Below are 24,429 nucleotides of genomic sequence, written 5' to 3'. Positions count from 1 at the left end.
ATTTACAACTCTTTAGAGTACCCTGACAACAGCGAACTATAGAGTTGGGAATTTCAAATTTTGAAAAATAATTAATTTAAACTTTCTGAAAAAATCACAAAAAACGTCACATCTCGAAAACTACAAAGAATTGACCAGTGATATTTGGAGACAAGATTCGCAATCCTTGAGAGTACTTTGATAGGACCTAACTACAGGGTTGTGAAATTCAGATTTTTAAAGAATAGAAATAATTCAAGTTTTCTGAAAAATTTTGAAAAAATCACAAAAAACGTCATATCTCGAAAACTACAATTGAGCAGTCATATTTGGAGGCAAGATGCGCAATCTTTGAGATTACTCTGACAGGACTCATCTACAGGGTTGAGAATTTCAGATTTTGCGAAAAAAAATTAATTTAAGTTTTCTGAAAATAAGATTGAAAAAATCTTAACTAAAATGATTCGGGCATTCAAAATTGGAGGCCAAATTCGCAACCCCTAATTCGATATTGGGCTGCTTAACTTAAACTCGGTAAAATTACCACTAAAATCAAATTAGAAAATCGAAAAAAATCTTAAACCATTGCAATATACGATATAGCTTAAACATGCAAAAATAATACGTTGAAAAAGCTTAAACATGGCGAGATAGTGAAGCCCGCATTTAAATATATAATAGATTTGATAGAAGAAAAATAAAAAAATTAGGAGACGTGTAGACAGACATAATCAAATCAAGATAGACTTAATTTGGCCTCGAAAAAAATTAGTGAAAAATTAATGACCTTGCGGGAAAATTAATGAAAAATTTTCTTACGCATTGCAATACATGATATAGCTTAAACATGAAAAAATTCTTTCGTTAAACATGCAGAATTATTATGCTTAAACATGGGAGATAGCTGTCACTAGCATTTAAATAAAGTATAGATATAGATAGATAGATAGATATACATAGATAGATAGATAGATATATATAGATAGATAGATAGATATATAGACAGATATAGATAGATAGATATAGATAGATAAACCCAAATCAATGCATGTTCATAATACCTGTTGTTTTCACACAGGATTTCTAGGCAAACATGCCAAACAACATATTGACTTTTAAATTAGCAACTGAACAAAACTTACGAAGTGGAAGAAAACCGACATTTTTTGAGTAGTTACCAGTTCAGCTGAAAAAAAATTGATTTAAAAAAACAAATAAACATTTTGAGTTAACCTTGAAACTAAATGATCAAGACTTGTAACTCTCGTGATATTTGCTTACAGACAAAATTTGAGCAGACAAACGACAATTTAACCTCAACAAAAAAAACAATTGAATATAAACTGAAATGAAAAAATAAGGTCAGACTTGGGCTCGAATCCCAGCCATCAGAAAGCAACGGCGTCGACGTTACCTCTACGCCAAGCGGGAACGTGCCTGAAAGTTGTTAAGGTTCAATCATGAAACAAGTAAGAAAAGCAAAAAAGAGTTGTACAAAATGTTTACGGTAAAAAAAATCTAGTTACCGATCACAAGACTTTTGCTCTCGCGAATGTAAAAAGCAATCAGCAAAACCATAGCAAAAATTTAGTGAAAAAAGACAGCAATAAAGAAAAATTTATCATTTTTTAACTTGAAATTGATACCAAACAGATACTATAAACCCAACCTAAAATTAAAATCATAAAACATTTTGAGCTCGATCTTTTTTCCTTATGATTACAACAGCTCTTAACGCAAGAAACGGCTCGAATGTGGCACAAAAAATTGTAATTTAAAAATCTTAAATCTTTGAAGCGTTTATATTAATAACGCAGAGGCGAAGCGGTGCTTCGCAAAACTTGCGGTACAAACTTACAAATCGTTGCAAGCTACCGGTGAGAAAATTCAACTTAAGCTACGAAGTGGAAAACATGTAGAGCAAAATGACAAAAAAATTACAAACGTTGATGTTTAATTTTTAACGAAATAAATAGAAAAACTCAATTTCAGCATTAAATTAGCACTGAGACGTCAATTATGAGACGTCAAAACTGAGAGGATTAATGATACACGGCTTCAAAATGGTTACTTTGGTACTTTACAACCGCGATTAACAAAAACCTTCGTAAAGCTCGTCGTACCAAAACTGTGGTTCAAGAAGTAAATTCAACACAGTTGTTTTCATTTAATTTTAAGATCAATTTGAAACAATACCTCCAATTTTACATCGCATAATTTCAACAACTACCGCCAAAATGTTAACTGTGAACTTCACAATCATAATTACATTTACGTCTCTTCATTATACGCCGCAGTTTCAAGTCCCTTCATTCATTGTTGGGTGGTTAAATTTCAATCCTCAGTCCATTCAAACTCTTCGGGTGCTTCTGGTTCCGGTTCATCGTCCTCCTGTTTCTTGCTGCCGCCCAGCGGGACAGGCGGTACCAACTCTTCTTCTGATTCCTTATCAACCTTGCTCACAATCACAATGCCTCCCAGACTAACTGGTTTCACACTCGTGTACCCACACCCCTCTGGTAAACAGACAACTTTTCTCTGTTGGGGCATCACACGCGCCGGGTTGTCCAGGAGTTCGAAAGACGGTTCCGTTTCTCGCTTCTTTTCTGCAGCTGGTGTCGCAACTACTTCTTTTGTTGTACTTGTCGTCGGTGATGCTACTTTATCAGCCTTTTCTTCCTTATCTTTTGCTGGTGTCTTTGAATCTTCTTTGGTTGACATTTTAATTTCTCTTTTTGAGTCACTGCTACTTGGAGCTGCCGATTCGCTTTCCATTTTTTCAACCCCTTCGCTTGGGGTTTCTTTTGTCTCATCAACGTCCATCTTTTCTCCGCTGTCTTTTTGCTTTTGCTTCTCACGAGCCTTGGCTTTTGCGGTAATGGACAAAACTGCTGTCTCCACTTTCTCTTGTTCTTTCTTTGTGTTGCTCTCCATAGCTGGCGGGTAGGCGTAATGGGACGGAGGCGCGTTAGATTTAATCTGCATCTTAGGCATTTTTAGCTGATTGTTTAGAGCAATTACACACGTCGGCGAAAAGCAAAGTGATAGGAAATTGGCACACGGGAACCAGTACCAGAACTGTAGAAAACATAGCATGCCAACTACGCTCTGTAAAGATATATGACCACTTCTAGACTGCAGCGATATAGTACAATTCCGACCTCCCGCATTCACGATTCCGATCGCCAAAATAGCCCCGAACTTGGTCATTGTGTCTTCATGTTTGTCATTTACAGTATTGAAAAACAGATCCTTTATTTCTTTCACCTTTGCTACCTTCACTTGTGTGTGTTGAATCAGAACCATTGCGCTTGCAATCATTGCACCTTGTCTGACTAGACTCTGCGAATCTTTGATAAGGGGCTCCAAAATATTCAGGGCATCCCTATTTCCTGTACCTGCACATGCAATTCCCAAAGCCATGGCCGCTCCATAGCGCACATGCATGTTATAGCTCTCAGCAAGAAGTTTAACAACATTTGGACACTGCTCTGGACTCCTGAGAAGGAGAAACCCGATTGCCTCGACTGATGCTCTCCTAACATCATCGTTCACATCCGTAACGGCTACTCTTAGAAGTCTCTTGAGCGACTTGTTGTGTTCGGTTCCGCAATATGCCATCGCAGTCACATATGCAGCACTTCGTCTCAGCAGAGCATCTTTGTCATTACTTAACATCTCGATATAATCATCTGCTTCTTCCAGCGCTCTGTACATCAGCAGTGCAATTCCGACACACAGCCCTCTGACAATTTTTTCATGTTGAGTCTCATGCGCATATGATGTCATGTCAATGAACACTTGCGGATCCGCAGAACCCAACATCACCAGACCCATTGCAATTCCTGCAGCTTCTCCAACATTAGCATCATCCAGAAACAAGTTTTGCTTAAGTAGATCATAAACGTCGTATCTTCCAGATCCCAGTGCTGCCAGGCCCAGTCCCAGACATCCTCCGTGTCGCACAGGCTCATTAACGGCGTCCTTCACCTGAGTCATGAGGTACTCGATGATTGCTTTGCCATGTCCAGCATGGATTAGTCCCAGTGCGTATAGTCCCCCTCCTTCCATGTAGCCACTCGATGTTCCAGTGGACGAGCCCTTTGGGAGGTAGACTGATAGAAGATCCAGTGCATCCTACGAGAGAAAAAGGGTTAAAAAACGTTTCATAAGATAATAAATTTTTTAAAACAAAATCGGTGTTCGACATTGGAAGGATAAGCGTTATTTAAATTCAGGTCACATGAAGATTGTTGACTTAATAAACATTCAATTATTTGGCCAGGACTATCAGTTTCGATAATAATATTAAACATAGCCAACAAACAGTTGGAAAAGTGTCAAAAGTCTTGACTTTTTTGAAGCCTTCGACAAAAATCACGACCTAAATAAGTGTTTTCACTAACTACGTTCATTGACACTCAATAAATCGAGGAGTAAAATGATAAGTCGAAAAGCATCATGATAAAAAGCATGAAACCATTTATAGGGATTTTATTTATGTATTGAATGCTACGACGGACCTTCTCATGCCCCTTGTGTATGACTCCTAGAGTAGCAGTGGCTGTCAGTTTCGCCCAGTTGGTGGCACGAGCCAGCCAGTCCAGGTTGTCCCTAAACAGAATACAAAAATTACATTTTGAACAATGGAACTATCTTAAAGAGTAATCAATAGATTGATGCTTCTGCCTCAAGCTACAGCAATTTCATTTCTCGCTTTTTCTAATAATGCATTCTCTCTATCGCAGACAAGGAGGTGCTCCTGAATTTCGCAGTGCCCATATCATATTTCGTTAATTTTATAAAAACAGATTTCTGGGCGCGGAAAAGAATCCGATGCAGATGAGATACTGTTAACGGTTTGAAGAAGTGAGGTTTATAATAAAACTAGTTTTACTGCTGTAGTTTTTAGCAGCTTTCCGGTAGTAGTCTTTATGCATGTGATCGTAAATTCATAACTGAGCTATAGCTTGAACGTTTATTTAGTACATACTCCGTGCAGCTGGATTCAGTTACAGATATAGTTACACTACAACTTCCAACAAAAAAATGCCTGACATGCTCTTGAGGTGTTGTACCTGAGGAATGCATCTGTGGTCGTTCCGCAATGCATGAACCCATTGGCGATTACTGTGGCGTTGTGCTGGATCGAGTTCCTCGTGGCTTCTTTCACAGCCTTCAGCTGCACCAAGTCTGTCTTGTTCTGTCGCATGAGGAATTGCAGGTGCGCCTCAATTGTAGCCTCTCCACTCAGAATAAATTGGAGACGCTCCCGGGGCTGAAATGCAAGCATATCACGTTTTCTTCTGCTTTTTGAAGACAATGAAATAGAGAATATATATGCACGCGGTGCATTTTATATAAAAAAATTCGGTGAAGTAAACAAAGACTGTTATTTGAAAAGATGAAAAAATGTTTTCCTAGTTTTAGAATTTGAGAATATAGCAAACAGACAGTTCGAAAAAATAAAGAACTCATGGAAACTCAAAAGCAAGTTTGATCGAAAACTTCGGAACCTTTTCCAACTTTCGAATTTCAAAAACTAAGTACTATCACGTTGAAGCTCTTTGAATATCAAGATGTTTATGATTGAAACTTTTTGAAGGTAAAAGCCGATAGTGGAGTTTGACTTCCTTATAACAATCGAAACCAAACAGTGAAAAAGCAAAGTTGAGCGTGAACAAATTTTGAGACTTTCCTGAAAAAACATCATCACGACACGACTTATATAAGTAAAAACTCCTTCGTCCTTTTACACAAAAAGAAACCTACTGACAGATTTTCTGAAACTAAAATGATATTATGAAAAGACTGCTCGCAAAACGGGCAAAGCCTTCGATGTTCGGACTGCACTTCAAGTTTTTCGGTTAAAGAAAAATTGCCAACAGAGAATTACCAACAAAGTTTTTTTCTAAAAATTTACATCACAGAACAGCTATTACAGTTTCGAGTAAGCTGGATAAACTGGATCAAGAGGCATATTTTTACTCGCTGGCTCGCTGGGGACCTCAAAATCCACAAATGCAAACAAAACTGCTATTTGCCATTTTTTTTATTGCAGAGCATAAATTTCGCATTGAATGTGAATTCATGTAATTAAGACATCAAGTAGAGTCATAATCTAAAACATTTTCCAGAAAAAAAATCAAATGACTAGAAATAAGAAAATTCAAATCGTTCACTAAACTTAAATGAGAGGTATTAAAATTTAATATCTTTTGATTCAATTTTCTGCCTACAAACAGCATCACGACCAAGTGATGTTATTTTGTTGTATTAGGAAAAAAGTGGACAAACTAGCTTGCTTTGACTCAACTTAGGATCATTGTGGCCAAATTAGCGTGCAAAAACAAGCACACATACCCTTCGAGCGTTACAGATAAATGAAAATAAATAAGTCTAGTATTGCTGCCAAATTGACAATTTCGAAATCCTATAAATTCGAAAACAATACTCGCACGTGAACAATCTATTTAATTCTGAACTCGAGAGCTTCAATTTTTGTTTTTAAATTATCGGTGTCTTTCTTTAATGAAGGACGATTGAATTAGCTTAAAACCGCAAAAATAAAATGAAATAATACCGAAGACCGCTAAGAATCGTATCAGAATTAAGATTTCAGGTCAAATTTGCCATCAATTTAGTACCCGATTGTATTACCCTTGCTTGTCTTATCTCAAGGGTAAAAAGGCCAATCAGGACCAAATTTACGTAAATATGATGATAACACTCGAATCCCTGCATTTTTTAAAGATTAATCAGGATCAAAAACAGGTTAATATTATACTACACTTGACCCTGCTATCTTTATTTGAAGCAGTCAAAACATCCCCACGCCATAGTTACTTCCAACTCTAAGAGAGTGATCGCAACAACCACTGTTTTTCAGAGGCGAAGCTGCACTTTGCAAGCACATGCAAGAAGGCGGCAAAACTAAAGTCTAACAAGACTGCTCGTATCAGGGCGAAGCCCTGTATGTTCCGACTGCCTTTTAAGGTTTATGGGGCAGTAGTTACAAAAAAAAACTAAATGTAATAAAATAAAATGAAAAAAAAAATTCTAAAATTTGAAATTTTTATGAAATCATTCCCCCACACGACATATAAAGTACAAAAGAATAGATTTCGCTATTTTAAACCAATTATGGCAAATAAGCTTCTTTCAGCCAATTTGGAACGATTTCTATGACGGATTAACTCTCCATCTCCGCTTACGCGTTAATAGCGCGAAATATATCGCGCGTTAATTGTCGCAAAATTGGCCAAAATGGCAATCTTTAAACCCCCATAACTTAACGAAAAATGATCACAGGTGAAATATCTTTTCAAATTTAAGCTCAAGACAACAATACCTTTTGCATGATATAAAAAAAATCCGTCAAAAATGGCTAGTTAAAAAGTCGAAATTTGTCAGAAGAAAAAAAAACCCACCCCGAGCACAAATATTCCGTTACTTTCGTATCGAAAGTCCGAACAAAAATTTCGCTGTACATGATGCCAAAATAGATAATAACAGACTACACACATAGGGTAAATGCAGCTGTCGAGAAAACGTTCAGCTATTCACACAGTTCGGATAGGGATTTCGTTTTTCAATGTATGAAAAGCGAAATCCCTTTTTAAGTCAATTCAATCCGCTTTTAAGTTAGAATTCATTATGAACCAAGATACCGGTGATTCTGTTAAATAAGTTGTCAGCCCGAAAAAATAATATAATCCGGTTTGATAATGCTTGCTAATCACAAGCGTAAAAACAACACAGCTCATTGAATTTCAAAACTCTTGTCGATTTGATTGCTTTCAACGAAGAACAATGAGTACTTTTTTGCTGACAATTTATAAAACTACCGATCATTCTTGAACCAGTAATGCGTTGATATTCGTTTTTTTTAAAGAAAAATTCTTTCTCAATAAATAAGAGAAAACCTTGTAAGCAAAAATCGCGCAATAAATTAGCTAGCAGTTCTCGCAAAAATTGAGCAGTTTTTGCCGTCATTATTTGTTGTCAAAATCTAACCCTTCTTAAAACGCGTTTGACGAAACGCACACTTTCACCTAGTCTTTGTTAAGCGAGCACAAATGCAATTTCACTCCATTCCTCCATTCGATAAGCGAGATCAAATGAATCGATACGCTAGCAAATCTGCCACCTAACAAACCAAAAAAAAAAAACGATAATTGGGCGCACTGTTCTATTCGACGAATTAAAACGTGCACAAAAAATGAGCGCACAAAACCATAATACAATTAAATCAAAAATTTAAAATGCCCTTTTATGTTCGCTTGAACAGGCGCAAATACTAGGCTCCAAAAATCCAATAAATTGCCAATGCTACGAATCAACAGTTCCAGAAAATGAGCTGTTTTAATATTTGATAAAAAAATTTGGTAATATAACACTACGCTCGTTTGCGTAAAGATGGAATACAAAAAATTCGTTCAAAACTGTTATAAAAAGAATCAGAAAAAAGGTCTGAATAAAACTGCACCCAGTACAAACATTCCATTCTTTCTATGTGAGTCGGAAAAAAATAGTTAGCGTATAATCATTTGTTGAAAAACTGTAACAAGCAGGCTGTTTTAGATGATACAGAGAACATTGTAAAAACGGAATTAAACAACAAAAGTAAAAATGTTGACATTACTACATATGTTCACTTGAAAAGGCGCAAATACAAGGGACCAAAAAAGTCAATAAATTGCCTTGCTATGAATTGAAAGTTCCAGAAAATGAGCGTTTTTTCGCGTGTTCGGTTTGATGAAAAAGATTGGTACTACAACACTACACTAGCTTGCGTAAACATGGAATACAGAAAATTCGTCCAAAATTATTGTAAAAAATAATAAGAGAAACTGTCTGAAGAAAACTGCACCCAGCACAAACATTCTTTATATGAAAGCCAGAAAAAAAGTTAGCGTATAATCATTTCTTGAAAATCGTTACAAACCCTGTATCAGATAATACAGCAAATATTGGAAAAAATATAAATTAGGCCGACAAAAGCTAACACGAAAACCTCGAAATCAAAAAAATGTGATAAAATTTCATTCAAAAATTGATTTATATATAAAATGAATCACTCAGTCTGTTTGTAAGTTCTACGCTGTACTAGATAAAATACTAGATGTCAGGACTTAAAAAAAAATTAAGCTGACAATAATTGAAACGAAAACCACGAATGCACAAAACAATACATTTTTCCAATGAGTTTCATAGAGAAACTTCATATTACCTAATATAAAAACAAATTATTCGCATTTAGATTTTCAAACATTACACATGTTAGCATCCTGCATTTCCACGGCAGCAATTGCATGATACAATACCTAGGAAATTCACGTAACAAATTCGCTTGTTTCTCGCAAACTCTGATCAAATTTTTCATGTTCCCCCATTGCTTTTTGAATTTTAACCCATTACAAAAAAATGCGTTCAAAGATCGCAGTAAATCTCCAGTAACAAATACAGGGGGCAAAACTTTCGAAAAAAATCAGAAGCATAGATAAAAACAATGAAAGCTAAAAATGAAAAAATGATAGCCCTTTGCTGTTCAAATAGCACAACATGTCTCGACCACAGTAATTTCACTTGAAATTGAAAAACAATTTAAGAAAAAATGAGATTTTTGTTTCAAAATTTCCGTTTTTTTAACCACGGACGACTGAAAGACGTTTAAATCGCAGGACCTAAACTTAATATTAGCTAAAAACAACTATAACTGTAGAAATTTTCAAAAAGTGTTCAGGTCGAAACATAAATTCGGTTTTGATTTCTTAATCTGATTTTGAGCCTGAAAACTTTTTTTGAAACTTTAAAAATACATTTACTTAGGACTGAAATAACGTCAACAAGATACTACGCTTGAATCACTGTGAGCATTATTTGAGGAAGCGAAAGTTGGTTGAAATCCCACCGCCATAGTTTTTTCCACTTCTATGACAGTGATCGTAACAGTAATTGTTTTTCAGAGGCGAAGCTGAAATTCTCAAACACAAACAGGTATACGGCATAAAGTAGGTCTAAAAGTTGAAAGAAAAAAGTGAAACAAAACTTCTGATGTGTCGGAACTCAAAATTAGGAGTCTCACGTCCTCGCAACACGATGTTAAATTACAAATGTTTTTTTTGTAACAAAAGTGTCGCTAAATTAGCACTTTTATTTGTGATTGGGGTAAATGTTAATACTATAATCGTTTGTGTAAGAACTTAAAATTAATTCCAAAAATTTCGGACATTCTTATTTAAAAACAGAGAAGCTGCACAAGTCGGATTAATAATTAGCCAGCGTATAATCATTTTCTGAAAATCTCTTATTTCTCGATAGAAGGCTATTATCATGTGCCAAGGACCGAATGTGCGAAAATTCTCAAACAATCAACGCCCTTTAAACTGTACACTGACAGAATTATCGCTTCTTTCTTGAATACTGAGCTCCGATTGGTTTGGCACCAAACGTTCACAGATTTGGTCCTTCGCACATCAGGGATTCCTCCGTTCAACAGCGGAGTTTGCCTTTCTTTTAACAAAAGAAAAGAACTGAACTCGAAATATATAAAAAGTCGAACCGCGAAAAATCAATTTTGAGTGTGAATAAAATCCTGAAAAAAATCATCAAGACCTACATAAGTGAGAATCACTTCGTTGTTTTAGTTTGGCTCTAGGTAAATCTGACACTAAGTATTACAAATCTCACGGTCTAACGGCTTCTACAATTTCCATGTTTCCGAAAAATTTCTCACATTAGACGGTGGCCCTGCAGATTTAGTTATTTCGGCGGTGCTTGCAGTTGGGGAAGATTCTCCGGGAGGCGCAGCAGCCGCCGAGTCTGAGGTTGGAGTGACTTCTTCGGTTGTCGTGACAGGAGTGTCCACTACAGTAGACGCCTGCGACACAGAGGTATCCATCGGGGTTTCACTTCTGAAAAGAACACGAGAAACTCGAAGACATAAGGTAGTAGATATTGATTCAGCTGCGGTTTCACTTAGTAAATTGAAAAACTTGTAATTGAACTTTTCTGGCGACAATAAAATGAGTTCGACAGAGGTTTCAACTCATTGTCTCTCAATTCAACAACTTTCAATGGGCTGAGCATACCCAGTCTGTTCCATGGCCGAGGTGTTGCCCGACTCCATCAAGGTGACATCAGAGTAAGGAGTGGTTCCTCCCGCAGGAGGGAGAGTAGAAGTGCCTCCTGCACCTCCGCGCGCATGCTCTTCTGAGGTAGCCGACTCTCCAGACAGGATGCGAGACACACTAGTGACGAAGTGTTGAGTCGCATTCTCGTATACATCGAATGCAATCTGGTACGACAGCTCCTCGTTCTGCAAAAGAAAAAGGTGAAGTCGCCAACAAATTCAGTGCTCAAAACATACAAGAAGGAAAAAAGAATTCATCTCAAAACCGTACACTGATCGATTCAATTTGATTTAAAACAAAAACGTAGTCTCTTGTTTTTAACTTTTGATCCTGAACATTTTTTTCTATCACTTTTTGGTTTTAGTCAACCGTTCTGATAAAGTCTTTGTTTCGAACTGAGGCTTTATTTTGTCCTACCGTGTTCAGCAAGGTGTCCAGCATGCCTGCCACTGCACCAGAGTCGTTCAGAAAGATGAGACACTGAGCCATCTGGATGTAGTCCGGCACCAGCTCCTCCCGGTACAGCTCAACCACCTCACGCATAACCTGAACACAGAAATGGTCAGTTATTGATCTTTTGATACTTTGAGTAATATCACAGAGGCGAAGCTGAGCTTCGCACCAATTTGGATACAAAAATGAGCGACTGTGATTAAAATCAAATGAAAAGAAAAAACATAGCCAATCGAAGATTGGAAAAGAGTAATGAAAGCAAGTAAACATAAAAAACCACAGACTTTCTTGAAAAAATCTCAACTTTCGAATTTCAAAAAAGAGATGACCTTTAAGCTCTCTGAATTTCTAGAACAATTTATGATAGGCACTTTTTTGATAACATGAGCCAACTAGATAAAACTGGATCGATAGGTAAAATTTTTATTCCGCTGGAAATCTAAAAATTAAATTCCATTTTCGAAACTAGAAATCGTTCACGTTTTTCGCGCCATGTCCACGTTCGTATTTGGAGAGTGCTATTTCAGCGGATGAATTTCAATTGAACTCAAAAAATGCATTCATGAATGCATCAATATGAATGAATGCACCTCTGTAGTTATTAGCGACTCCTGAAAAAAAAAAAAAATCAGCAAGACCTATATAAGAGTCTAAACTACGTTCATTACTCTTAAAAAAAAAATTGGAAAAAATATCTTTTGTCACAAAAAAAAAATTAAGAATCGCAAAAAAGCCCAAAAGGTCCGGATCAAAATTACCTGCACCATTATAAACTTTACCAAGAGCTTTCGGAATGCTACAAAAATGCCAAACTTTCAAAAAAACTATTCTGCGGGAACTATGACGAAAAAAATAAGCAGACAGACAAAAATCTAAATTAGCCGAAAATTTTCAGTTTGCACAAAAACACGCCCCGACTGGAACCGAACTCCCGAGCTTTATCGTCAAGCACGGGTGCTATAGCAACTAAGAAAAAACTTGAAACTTCACAAAAAATTGGGGTAAGGGAACTAAGTCGACTCAAATAAACAGACGGACGATAGCCAGAAAAAGCACAAAAACTCTAGTTTGCCAAAAAAAACAGATCCAGCCGGATTCGAACAACAAACCTTTGCTGTCTCAAGTAGATGTTTAACCTGTGCGCCAGACGCTTGATTAAATTAGAATTTTTAACACAGAGGCGAAGCAGAGCTTCGCAGCACTCGCGATGCAAATCAAAAATTTAAGCTAGTGAAAAGAAACAATCTGAAAAACAAGATAGTGGAAGGAAAACAATCTAAAAAATTACTAGAAAAAATATGAAAAATATCAGATACAAAAAACTTCATGTTTGCATCGGATGAAGTTCATAAACAGCCTTTAATGAAAATAGATATAATTTAAAGAGCGACAACAAAGGCGACAAACTTTGGGTCTTAACCTGTTGAGCCGAAAACAAAACCAATGAAAAAAAAATTCATAGGTTTCAAAAATTTTTACGACCCATACAAATTGAAACATTATCGCATATTGATATATTTGGCCTTCGAAATAACGCAACATAAGTTGACTTAGTCTGTATAAGATAAATTGAACCTGTTTAAATATTTGAACATTGAGGCGCAGCTGTGCTTCGCAAACAATCGCGAGAAAACGACAAAAAAAGAAGCTTTCAAAAGTTAAATAAAAAAATAAGAATTAAGCTTCGAATTAACAAAAAAACTTTACTAATTTTCCGATTCGAACCAACGACTTCGAGATTTGGAGCCTCACGCCCTGCTCTCTCGGCCACGGACGCATATTTATCGGCAAACACTGGTCACATATTCAATTATGACAACTGCCACCTCATCTCGTTTGGGAGAAAAGCTCCAACACAAGCCTTAACATACTGGGTCAACCACTTTCCCGTCTCACTCAAGAAAAAGCTTTGCGCGTCATTCTCACGAACAACCTCAAATGGAGCATCCACTTTACAACAGCATGCAGAAAGGCAAACACTATGCTTTCACCTATCAAGCGCAACAGCTCTCCGAGTTTGACATGGTATCATAAATTTAACATGTACAAGTCAATGATAGTCCCCATTATCATGTACGGCAGTTGTGTTTGTTTTCCATCCAAAACCGACTTGAAGACAATCGAACAAGTCCAACGCAGAGTGGCAGATTGGATACTTGGCTATCCTGATACAAGCTACAAAACCCGACTCAAGACTCTTGCCGACGATATCGATGAATATGCAGATACATGACGTCTTAACGCTTTCTAAAATAATAGAAAACAAATACAACTTCGACTGGAGAAGGTTTCTGTCTTTCAATCAACCAAGTTACAACACAAGAAATTCCTCATTACAAGTATTCAGTTTACCCATTCTTAACCTCGAAGTTAGTCGTGGAAATTTCTGGTATCGCACACCGAGACTCCTGAATATCATCAGTAAGAAAATTGACGTCTCACGCAATGGTTTGAAAGGAAGACTTTTACACTTCTTTTGGCAGTATTTCAACAACTTCTTCGATGTCGATAGACTGTGCACATGGAGGTTTGCCTGCATGTGCTCTGGATGCCGTGATACTCTAAATTAACTCTTTTGTTTTGGAATCACTCCGTGCGGTTCTACCGCGAAGCTTTAATAATAACTAGAGTGTAACGCACCTTCGGTGCTTCGAATTTTTGACAACATGAAAAACTGGAAACATGATCTGGAAACCAGATCTGCTGGCTTTTAGTGAACTCTGAAAGCACCCAATTACATGGTTGGTAATTTCCTATTTGATAAATTTTTTAATTCCTTTTTTTCGTCATCACGAAAACGTCAAATCTCGAAAAGTACAAGTATTTGGGTAGTCATATTTTGAGGCAAGATTTACAACTCCTGGAAGTGCTATAGCAACTAAGAAAAAACTTGAAACTTCACAAAAAATTGGGGTAAGGGAACTAAGTCGACTCAAATAAACAGACGGACGATAGCCAGAAAAAGCACAAAACTCTAGTTTGCCAAAAAAAAACAGATCCAGCCGGATTCGAACAACAAACCTTTGCCGTCTCAAGTAGATGTTTAACCTGTGCGCCAGACGCTTGATTAAATTAGAATTTTTAACACAGAGGCGAAGCAGAGCTTCGCAGCACTCGCGATGCAAATCAAAAATTTAAGCTAGTGAAAAGAAACAATCTGAAAAACAAGATAGTGGAAGGAAAACAATCTAAAAAATTACTAGAAAAAAGATGAAAAATATCAGATACAAAAAACTTCATGTTTGCATCGGACGAAGTTCATAAACAGCCTTTAATGAAAATAGATATAATTTAAAGAGCGACAACAAAGGCGACAAACTTTGGGTCTTAACCTGTTGAGCCGAAAACAAAACCAATGTAAAAAAAATTCATAGGTTTCAAAAATTGTTACGACCCATACAAATTGAAACATTATCGCATATTGATATATTTTGCCTTCGAAATAACGCAACATAAGTTGACTTAGTCTGTATAAGATAAATTGAACCTGTTTAAATATTTGAACATTGAGGCGCAGCTGTGCTTCGCAAACAATCTCGAGAAAACGACAAAAAAAGAAGCTTTCAAAAGTTAAATAAAAAAAGAAGAATTAAGCTTCGAATTAAAAAAAAAACTTTACTACTTTTCCGATTCGAACCAGCGACTTCGAGATTTGGAGCCTCACGCCCTGCTCTCTCGGCCACGGACGCATATTTATCGACAAACACTGGTCACATATTCAATTATGACAACTGCCACCTCATCTCGTTTGGGAGAAAAGCTCCAACACAAGCCTTAACATACTGGGTCAACCACTTTCCAGTGTCACTCAAGAAAAAGCTTTGCGCGTCATTCTCACGAACAACCTCAAATGGAGCATCCACTTTACAACAGCATGCAGAAAGGCAAACACTATGCTTTCACCTATCAAGCGCAACAGCTCTCCGAGTTTGACATGGTATCATAAATTTAACATGTACAAGTCAATGATAGTCCCCATTATCATGTACGGCAGTTGTGTTTGTTTTCCATCCAAAACCGACTTGAAGACAATCGAACAAGTCCAACGCAGAGCGGCAGATTGGATACTGGGCTATCCTGATACAAGCTACAAAACCCGACTCAAGACTCTTGCCGACGATATCGATGAAATTTTGAGCAGTCATAATTAGATGCAAGGTTCGCAAACCGCGAGAGTACTCTAATAGTCCCCACAAAAACAGGGTTGCGAATTTCAAATTCTGAAAAAAAAATTATTTGGGTTTTCTGAAACTTTTTTGAAAAATCACAAAAAACGTCATATCTTAAAAACTACAAGAATTTGAGCAGTCATATTTGGAGGCAAGATTCGCAACCCCTGGGAGTACCCCAAAAGCATCCAACTACAGGGTTGGGAATTTCAATTGTTTTTAAAAAAAAGTTTGTTTGGGTTTTCTGAAAACTTTTTGAAAACATCACAAAAAACGTCATACGACAAAACTAAAAGCAATTGAGCAGTAAAATTTGAAGTCAAGATTTGCAACTCCTGAGATTACCCTGACAGCACCCAACTACAGCTTACAGAATTTAAAATTTAAAAAAAAAAATTAATTTGTTTTTGAAAATTGTTTTGAAAAAATCACAAAAAACGTCATATCTCGAAAACTACACCAACTTGAGCAGTCAAAATTGGAGGCAAGGTTCGCAACCCCTGAAAGTACTCTGATAGCCCCCAACTACAGGTTTGCCAATTTTCAAATTTTGAAGAAAAAAATTATTTAAACTTCTTTTGAAAACTTTTTTGAAAAATCACAAAAAAAACGTCATATCTCGAAAAATAAAAGAATTTGAGCAGTCAGATTTGGAGCAAAATTCCCAACTCCTGAGAGTACCATGACAGCACCCAGATACAGGGTGAAGAATTTCAAATTCTGAAAAAAAAATTATTTTAAATATTTTAAAATTGTTTTGAAAAAATCACAAAAAACGTCATATCTCGAAATCTACAGCAACTTGAGCAGTCATAATTGGAGGCAAGGTTCGCAACCCCCTGAAAAAACTCTGATAGCGCCCAACTACAGGGTTGCGATTTTTCATATTTTGAAGAAAAATTGATTTAATTTTTTTTGAAATTTTATTTTGAAAAATCACAAAAAACGTCATATCTCGAAAGCTAAAAGGATTTGAGCAGTCATATTTGGAGGCAAGATTCGCAACTCCTGAGAGTACCCCGACATCAACCAGATACAGGGTAAAGATTTTCAAAAAAAATTAATATTTTAAAATCACAAAAAATGTCATATCTAGAAAACTACAAAAAATTGAGCAGTTATAATTGGAGGCAAGTTTGGAGCCAGATAAAGAGAAAAAAGATTAGAGAAAACCGTTGAACAGTAGTATTATTTTAAACTGAATCGTCGAAACCAAATTGAAAGTAAAAAAAATTAGTAGACGGGTAGACAGACAATCAAATTAAATAAAAAAGCAGTTATACAGACAGACTTAATGTGGCCTCGAAAAAAAATTACTGAAAATTAATTACCTAGCTGAAAACCAATTGAAAAAATTTCTTAAGCATTGCAATATATGACATAGCTTAGAGATGAAAAAATTCTTTCGTTAAACATGCAAAATTATTATGCTTAAACATGGGAGATAGCTGTCACTAGCATTTAAATATAGTATAGATAGATAGGTAGATATAGATAATAATAACAATAATAATAATATAGAGCAGCTACAAATGCTAATAAATTACCAACGCGAAGCAGAAAAAGGTGGCACCATTGTTGAGCCGAAAACACCAATGTAAAAAAAATTCACAGGTTTCAAAATTTTTTACGACCCATACAAATTGAAACATTATCGCATATTGATATATTTTGCCTTCGAAATAACGCAACATAAGTTGACTTAGTCTGTATAAGATAAATTGAACCTGTTTAAATATTTGAACATTGAGGCGCAGCTGTGCTTCGCAAACAATCGCGAGAAAACGACAAAAAAAGAAGCTTTCAAAAGTTAAATAAAAAAAGAAGAATTAAGCTTCGAATTAAAAAAAAAACTTTACTACTTTTCCGATTCGAACCAGCGACTTCGAGATTTGGAGCCTCACGCCCTGCTCTCTCGGCCACGGACGCATATTTATCGGCAAACACTGGTCACATATTCAATTATGACAACTGCCACCTCATCTCGTTTGGGAGAAAAGCTCCAACACAAGCCTTAACATACTGGGTCAACTACTTTCCCGTGTCACTCAAGAAAAAGCTTTGCGCGTCATTCTCACGAACAACCTCAAATGGAGCATCCACTTTACAACAGCATGCAGAAAGGCAAACACTATGCTTTCACCTATCAAGCGCAACAGCTCTCCGAGTTTGACATGGTATCATAAATTTAACATGTACAAGTCAATGATAGTCCCCATTATCATGTACGGCAGTTGTGTTTGTTTTCCATCCAAAACCGACTTGAAGACAATCGAACAAGTCCAACGCAGAGCGGCAGATTGGATACTTGGCTATCCTGATACAAGCTACAAAACCCGACTCAAGACTCTTGCGACGATATCGATGAAATTTTGAGCAGTCATAATTAGATGCAAGGTTCGCAAACCGCGAGAGTACTCTAATATCCCCCACAAAAACAGGGTTGCGAATTTCAAATTCTGAAAAAAAAATTATTTGGGTTTTCTGAAACTTTTTTGAAAAATCACAAAAAACGTCATATCTTAAAAACTACAAGAATTTGAGCAGTCATATTTGGAGGCAAGATTCGCAACCCCTGGGAGTACCCCAAAAGCATCCAACTACAGGGTTGGGAATTTCAATTGTTTTAAAAAAAAAGTTTGTTTGGGTTTTCTGAAAACATCACAAAAAACGTCATACGACAAAACTAAAAGCAATTGAGCAGTAAAATTTGAAGTCAAGATTTGCAACTCCTGAGATTACCCTGACAGCACCCAACTACAGCTTACAGAATTTAAAATTTAAAAAAAAAAATAAATTTGTTTTTGAAAATTGTTTTGAAAAAATCACAAAAAACGTCATATCTCGAAAACTACACCAACTTGAGCAGTCAAAATTGGAGGCAAGGTTCGCAACCCCTGAAAGTACTCTGATAGCCCCCAACTACAGGTTTGCCAATTTTCAAATTTTGAAGAAAAAAATTATTTAAACTTCTTTTGAAAACTTTTTTGAAAAATCACAAAAAAAACGTCATATCTCGAAAAATAAAAGAGTTTGAGCAGTCAGATTTGGAGCAAAATTCCCAACTTCTGAGAGTACCATGACAGCACCCAGATACAGGGTGAAGAATTTCAAATTCTGAAAAAAAAATTATTTTAAATATTTTAAAATTGTTTTGAAAAAATCACAAAAAACGTCATATCTCGAAATCTACAGCAACTTGAGCAGTCATAATTGGAGGCAAGGTTCGCAACCCCCTGAAAAAACTCTGATAGCGCCCAACTACAGGGTTGCGATTTTTCATATTTTGAAGAAAAATTGATTTAATTTTTTTTGAAATTTTATTTTGAAAAATCACAAAAAACGTCATATCTCGAAAGCTAAAAGGATTTGAGCAGTCATATTTGGAGGCAAGATTCGCAACTCCTGAGAGTACCCCGACATCAACCAGATACAGGGTAAAGATTTTCAAAAAAAATTAATATTTTAAAATCACAAAAAATGTCATATCTAGAAAACTACAAAAAATTGAGCAGTTATAATTGGAGGCAAGTTTGGAGCCAGATAAAGAGAAAAAAGATTAGAGAAAACCGTTGAACAGTAGTATTATTTTAAACTGAATCGTCGAAACCAAATTGAAAGTAAAAAAAATTAGTAGACGGGTAGACAGACAATCAAATTAAATAAAAAAGCAGTTATACAGACAGACTTAATGTGGCCTCGAAAAAAAATTACTGAAAATTAATTACCTAGCTGAAAACCAATTGAAAAAATTTCTTAAGCATTGCAATATATGACATAGCTTAGAGATGAAAAAATTCTTTCGTTAAACATGCAAAATTATTATGCTTAAACATGGGAGATAGCTGTCACTAGCATTTAAATATAGTATAGATAGATAGGTAGATATAGATAATAATAACAATAATAATAATATAGAGCAGCTACAAATGCTAATAAATTACCAACGCGAAGCAGAAAAAGGTGGCACCATTGTTGAGCCGAAAACACCAATGTAAAAAAAATTCACAGGTTTCAAATTTTTTTACGACCCATACAAATTGAAACATTATCGCATATTGATATATTTTGCCTTCGAAATAACGCAACATAAGTTGACTTAGTCTGTATAAGATAAATTGAACCTGTTTAAATATTTGAACATTGAGGCGCAGCTGTGCTTCGCAAACAATCGCGAGAAAACGACAAAAAAAGAAGCTTTCAAAAGTTAAATAAAAAAAGAAGAATTAAGCTTCGAATTAAAAAAAAAACTTTACTACTTTTCCGATTCGAACCAGCGACTTCGAGATTTGGAGCCTCACGCCCTGCTCTCTCGGCCACGGACGCATATTTATCGGCAAACACTGGTCACATATTCAATTATGACAACTGCCACCTCATCTCGTTTGGGAGAAAAGCTCCAACACAAGCCTTAACATACTGGGTCAACTACTTTCCCGTGTCACTCAAGAAAAAGCTTTGCGCGTCATTCTCACGAACAACCTCAAATGGAGCATTCACTTTACAACAGCATGCAGAAAGGCAAACACTATGCTTTCACCTATCAAGCGCAACAGCTCTCCGAGTTTGACATGGTATCATAAATTTAACATGTACAAGTCAATGATAGTCCCCATTATCATGTACGGCAGTTGTGTTTGTTTTCCATCCAAAACCGACTTGAAGACAATCGAACAAGTCCAACGCAGAGCGGCAGATTGGATACTTGGCTATCCTGATACAAGCTACAAAACCCGACTCAAGACTCTTGCGACGATATCGATGAATATGCAGATACATGACGTCTTAACGCTTTCTAAAATAATGGAAAACAAATACAACTTCGACTGGAGAAGGTTTCTGTCTTTCAATCAACCAAGTTACAACACAAGAAATTCCTCATTACAAGTATTCAGTTTACCCATTCTTAACCTCGAAGTTAGTCGTGGAAATTTCTGGTATCGCACACCGAGACTCCTGAATATCATCAGTAAGAAAATTGACGTCTCACGCAATGGTTTGAAAGGAAGACTTTTACACTTCTTTTGGCAGTATTTCAACAACTTCTTCGATGTCGATAGACTGTGCACATGGAGGTTTGCCTGCATGTGCTCTGGATGCCGTGATACTCTAAATTAACTCTTTTGTTTTGGAATCACTCCGTGCGGTTCTACCGCGAAGCTTTAATAATAACTAGAGTGTAACGCACCTTCGGTGCTTCGAATTTTTGACAACATGAAAAACTGGAAACATGATCTGGAAACCAGATCTGCTGGCTTTTAGTGAACTCTGAAAGCACCCAATTACATGGTTGGTAATTTCATATTTGATAATTTTTTTAATTCCTTTTTTTCGTCATCACGAAAACGTCAAATCTCGAAAAGTACAAGTATTTGGGTAGTCATATTTGGAGGCAAGATTTACAACTCCTGGAAGTACCCTGACAGCACCAAACTACACGATAAGAAATTTCAAATTAAAAAACATTTTTTCGAAATTTTTCATAAAACTCAGTCATATCTCGAAAACTTCAAAAAACACAAAATTTTGAGCAGTCATAATTAGATGCAAGGTTCGCAAACCGCGAGAGTACTCTAATAGTCCCCACAAAAACAGGGTTGCGAATTTCAAATTCTGAAAAAAAAAATTATTTGGGTTTTCTGAAACTTTTTTGAAAAATCACAAAAAACGTCATATCTTAAAAACTACAAGAATTTGAGCAGTCATATTTGGAGGCAAGATTCGCAACCCCTGGGAGTACCCCAAAAGCATCCAACTACAGGGTTGGGAATTTAATTTTTTTTTTTTAAAGTTTGTTTGGGTTTTCTGAAAACTTTTTGAAAACATCACAAAAAACGTCATACGACAAAACTAAAAGCAATTGAGCAGTAATATTTGAAGTCAAGATTTGCAACTCCTGAGATTACCCTGACAGCACCCAACTACAGCTTCAAGAATTTAAAATTTTGAAAAAAAAATTAATTTGTTTTTGAAAATTGTTTTGAAAAAATCACAAAACGTCATATCTCGAAAACTACACCAACTTGAGCAGTCAAAATTGGAGGCAAGATTCGCAACCCCTGAAAGTACTCTGATAGCCCCCAACTACAGGGTTGCAAATTTTCAAATTTTGAAGAAAAAAATTATTTTAACTTTTTTTGAAAACTTTTTTGAAAAATCACAAAAAAACGTCAAATCTCGAAAAACAAAAGAATTTGAGCAGTCAGATTTGGAGCAAGATTCCCAACTTCTGAGAGTACCATGACAGCACCCAGATACAGGGTAAAGAACTTCAAATTCTGAAAAAAAAAATAATTTTAAATATTTTAAAATTGTTTTGAAAAAATCACAAAAAACGTCATATCTCGAAAACTACAGCAACTTGAGCAGTCATAATTGGAGGCAAGGTTCGCAACCCCCTGAAAATACTCTGATAGCGCCCAACTACAGGGTTGCGATTTTTCATATTTTGAAGAAAAATGGATTTAATTTTTTTTGAAATTTTATTTTGAAAAATCACAAAAAACGTCATATCTCGAAAGCTAAAAGGATTTGAGCAGTCATATTTGGAGGCAAGATTCGCAACTCCTGAGAGTACCCCGACATCAACCAGATACAGGGTAAAGAATTTCAAAAAAAAATTAATATTTTAAAATCACAAAAAATGTCATATCTAGAAAACTACAAAAAATTGAGCAGTTATAATTGGAGGCAAGGTTGGAGCCAGATAAAGAGAAAAAAAGATTAGAGAAAACCGTTGAACAGTAGTATTATTTTAAACTGAATCGTCGAAACCAAATTGAAAGTAAAAAAAGTTAGTAGACGGGTAGACAGACAATCAAATTAAATAAAAAAGCAGTTATACAGACAGACTTAATGTGGCCTCGAAAAAAAAAATTACTGAAAATTAATGACCTAGCTGAAAACCAATTAAAAAAAATTCTTAAGCATTGCAATATATGACATAGCTTAAAGATGAAAAAATTCTTTCGTTAAACATGCAAAATTATTATGCTTAAACATGGGAGATAGCTGTCACTAGCATTTAAATATAGTATAGATAGATAGGTAGATATAGATAATAATAACAATAATAATAATATAGAGCAGCTACAAATGCTAATAAATTACCAACGCGATGCAGAAAAAGGTGGCACCATTATTTGCGACTTAGGTTGGAAAAAAAGAAAGTTCATACTACAACACTTGCTTGTGTAAACAAAAAAGTATAGCAAACAATTGTAATACATTTGCTTCCAAAAGTTTAAAGGAGTATGCCGATAATGACCTAATTTATCTTAGAAATGTTAGTTTAATGCCATTGTAATAGAGTAAAGAAGAGAGAACCAAGAATTCTTCCATTATCAACGCGTCTGACCGGAAAAGTCTAGTGACTGCTTAAGTTTCTCTTTCTGATCGCAAGAGGAATTCAAATATCTGAAACGTACCATGTCGCGCCATTGTCTGTTGTGCATGAACTTCAGACAGATGGACATGGCATATGATAGGAGATCAAGTGAGGTCACGCCAGACGGTATTTTATTAAGTTGCTGCTTCTGCCTCACTTCACGCACAGTTCGACTGAACACATCCAGTCTGCGAGACTCCAAGGACATTCCGATAAGCTGCAAAATGTTAGCATGGGTTTTGGGACCATTTTAAAAAATTCGAACGTCTAGCTTTTAAAAAGCTACACATTTACCTGTTTGTACTGCTCATTCTGTGTACACTTTTCGAACATTCGATGAACTATGTGTTCCAAACGACTGTCGATTGATCTTCGCTCAGATGGCTCTTTCACAGTTAGGTTGTGGCTTTGAATTGCTACGTACTCATCGATGCACTTTGAAATTATTGTCTCCACATACAAGGACGATGACTCAATGTCGAAAAGCTTCCCTGCTGCTAGTGCATAACTAACAGCTTCTTCGTATGCCTCAATATTGTAAAAGACCTAGCAGAAGAGGTTTCAATTAATTATGCACTGATAATTGTTGTTTGCGAGAACATGTTTCATGTCTTTTTCTTGAACTCAACGTCCGTTGCAGTCAATTTATAAAAAAAACTAACCTTTGAAGCAACAAGTGCGGCCAATTGACGCTCAGGGAAACTTTCGTCATCGTATATTCTCTCGCTACAATAGACAACAGGTAATTGGTTTCCATTGAGATTGAAATTATTTATTTCAAACACGCCTACATTTTTTCAATTGAATCAGCTATTTCTACCCAGAAAATGTTCGACAGATCGTCAAGTCGTTTGAGCGCAAATACCTGAACAACTACCAAGCATGAATTGAATCTATTTAGCTATTATTCGTCGTTTTTTTCTGATTAACTCACGCGAACGTCAGCTTCATGGTCATCCAGAAGCGAAATGATCCCCTCTACAAACAATCAAAGCACTTTTGGTTTGTAGCTTTACAATTAAATCTTCGGTATTTCAAAAATAGCTAAAGAATACCTGCTGAAGAAAGTCGCATGTTTAATCTAAATCAATCTGAAATAAGTTAACTAAAAAATCTTGCGCTTCTACCACACCTAAGGACAAAATTGAACGCAACAAATTAGGTTTTTTCTTTCTAAATTTCCCAATATTCAAGATTGTTTTGGACAACAATAACTCAAGAATTGACCAAACAAATGACCACAACTATCCACTATGCAAGTATCGACAGTTTTATTCAAGCTCTTACCAGCAAGTCTAGATCATCT

General features: G+C 36.0%; 1 protein-coding gene across 1 annotated transcript; it reads right to left on the bottom strand.

Annotated features, from left to right (window-relative positions):
* Window positions 1–2,108: 2,108 nt before the first annotated feature.
* Window positions 2,109–24,231, bottom strand: LOC134843614 (26S proteasome non-ATPase regulatory subunit 1-like). Its single transcript, XM_063859774.1, has 12 exons — window positions 24,179–24,231; window positions 24,058–24,101; window positions 23,915–23,988; window positions 23,786–23,849; window positions 23,418–23,669; window positions 23,164–23,340; window positions 11,532–11,660; window positions 11,073–11,299; window positions 10,718–10,895; window positions 5,058–5,257; window positions 4,503–4,593; window positions 2,109–4,116 (listed from the first exon to the last, which is right to left on the bottom strand). The coding sequence occupies exons 1-12, from the start codon at window positions 24,195–24,197 to the stop codon at window positions 2,314–2,316; spliced, it is 3,258 nt and encodes a 1,085-aa protein (XP_063715844.1). The 5' UTR covers window positions 24,198–24,231; the 3' UTR covers window positions 2,109–2,313.
* Between the last annotated feature and the right edge of the window lie 198 nt (window positions 24,232–24,429).

The sequence above is a fragment of the Symsagittifera roscoffensis genome, chromosome 4, assembly GCF_963678635.1.
Source record: "Symsagittifera roscoffensis chromosome 4, txSymRosc1.1, whole genome shotgun sequence".
Lineage (NCBI taxonomy): Eukaryota > Metazoa > Xenacoelomorpha > Acoela > Convolutidae > Symsagittifera > Symsagittifera roscoffensis.
The sequence above is the reverse complement of the archived record's forward strand: the minus strand, read 5'-3'. Positions and strand labels throughout refer to the sequence as shown.

What these genes read in the sequence shown, in the direction of transcription:
- LOC134843614 (XM_063859774.1), bottom strand. An exon ending in GCTGATTCAATTGAAAAAAT is followed by an intron (nt 23,850 to 23,914) that starts GTAGGCGTGTTT and finishes TGTCTATTGTAG; the next exon opens with CGAGAGAATATACGATGACG. An exon ending in ACCACAGATGCATTCCTCAG is followed by an intron (nt 4,594 to 5,057) that starts GTACAACACCTC and finishes TATTCTGTTTAG; the next exon opens with GGACAACCTGGACTGGCTGG.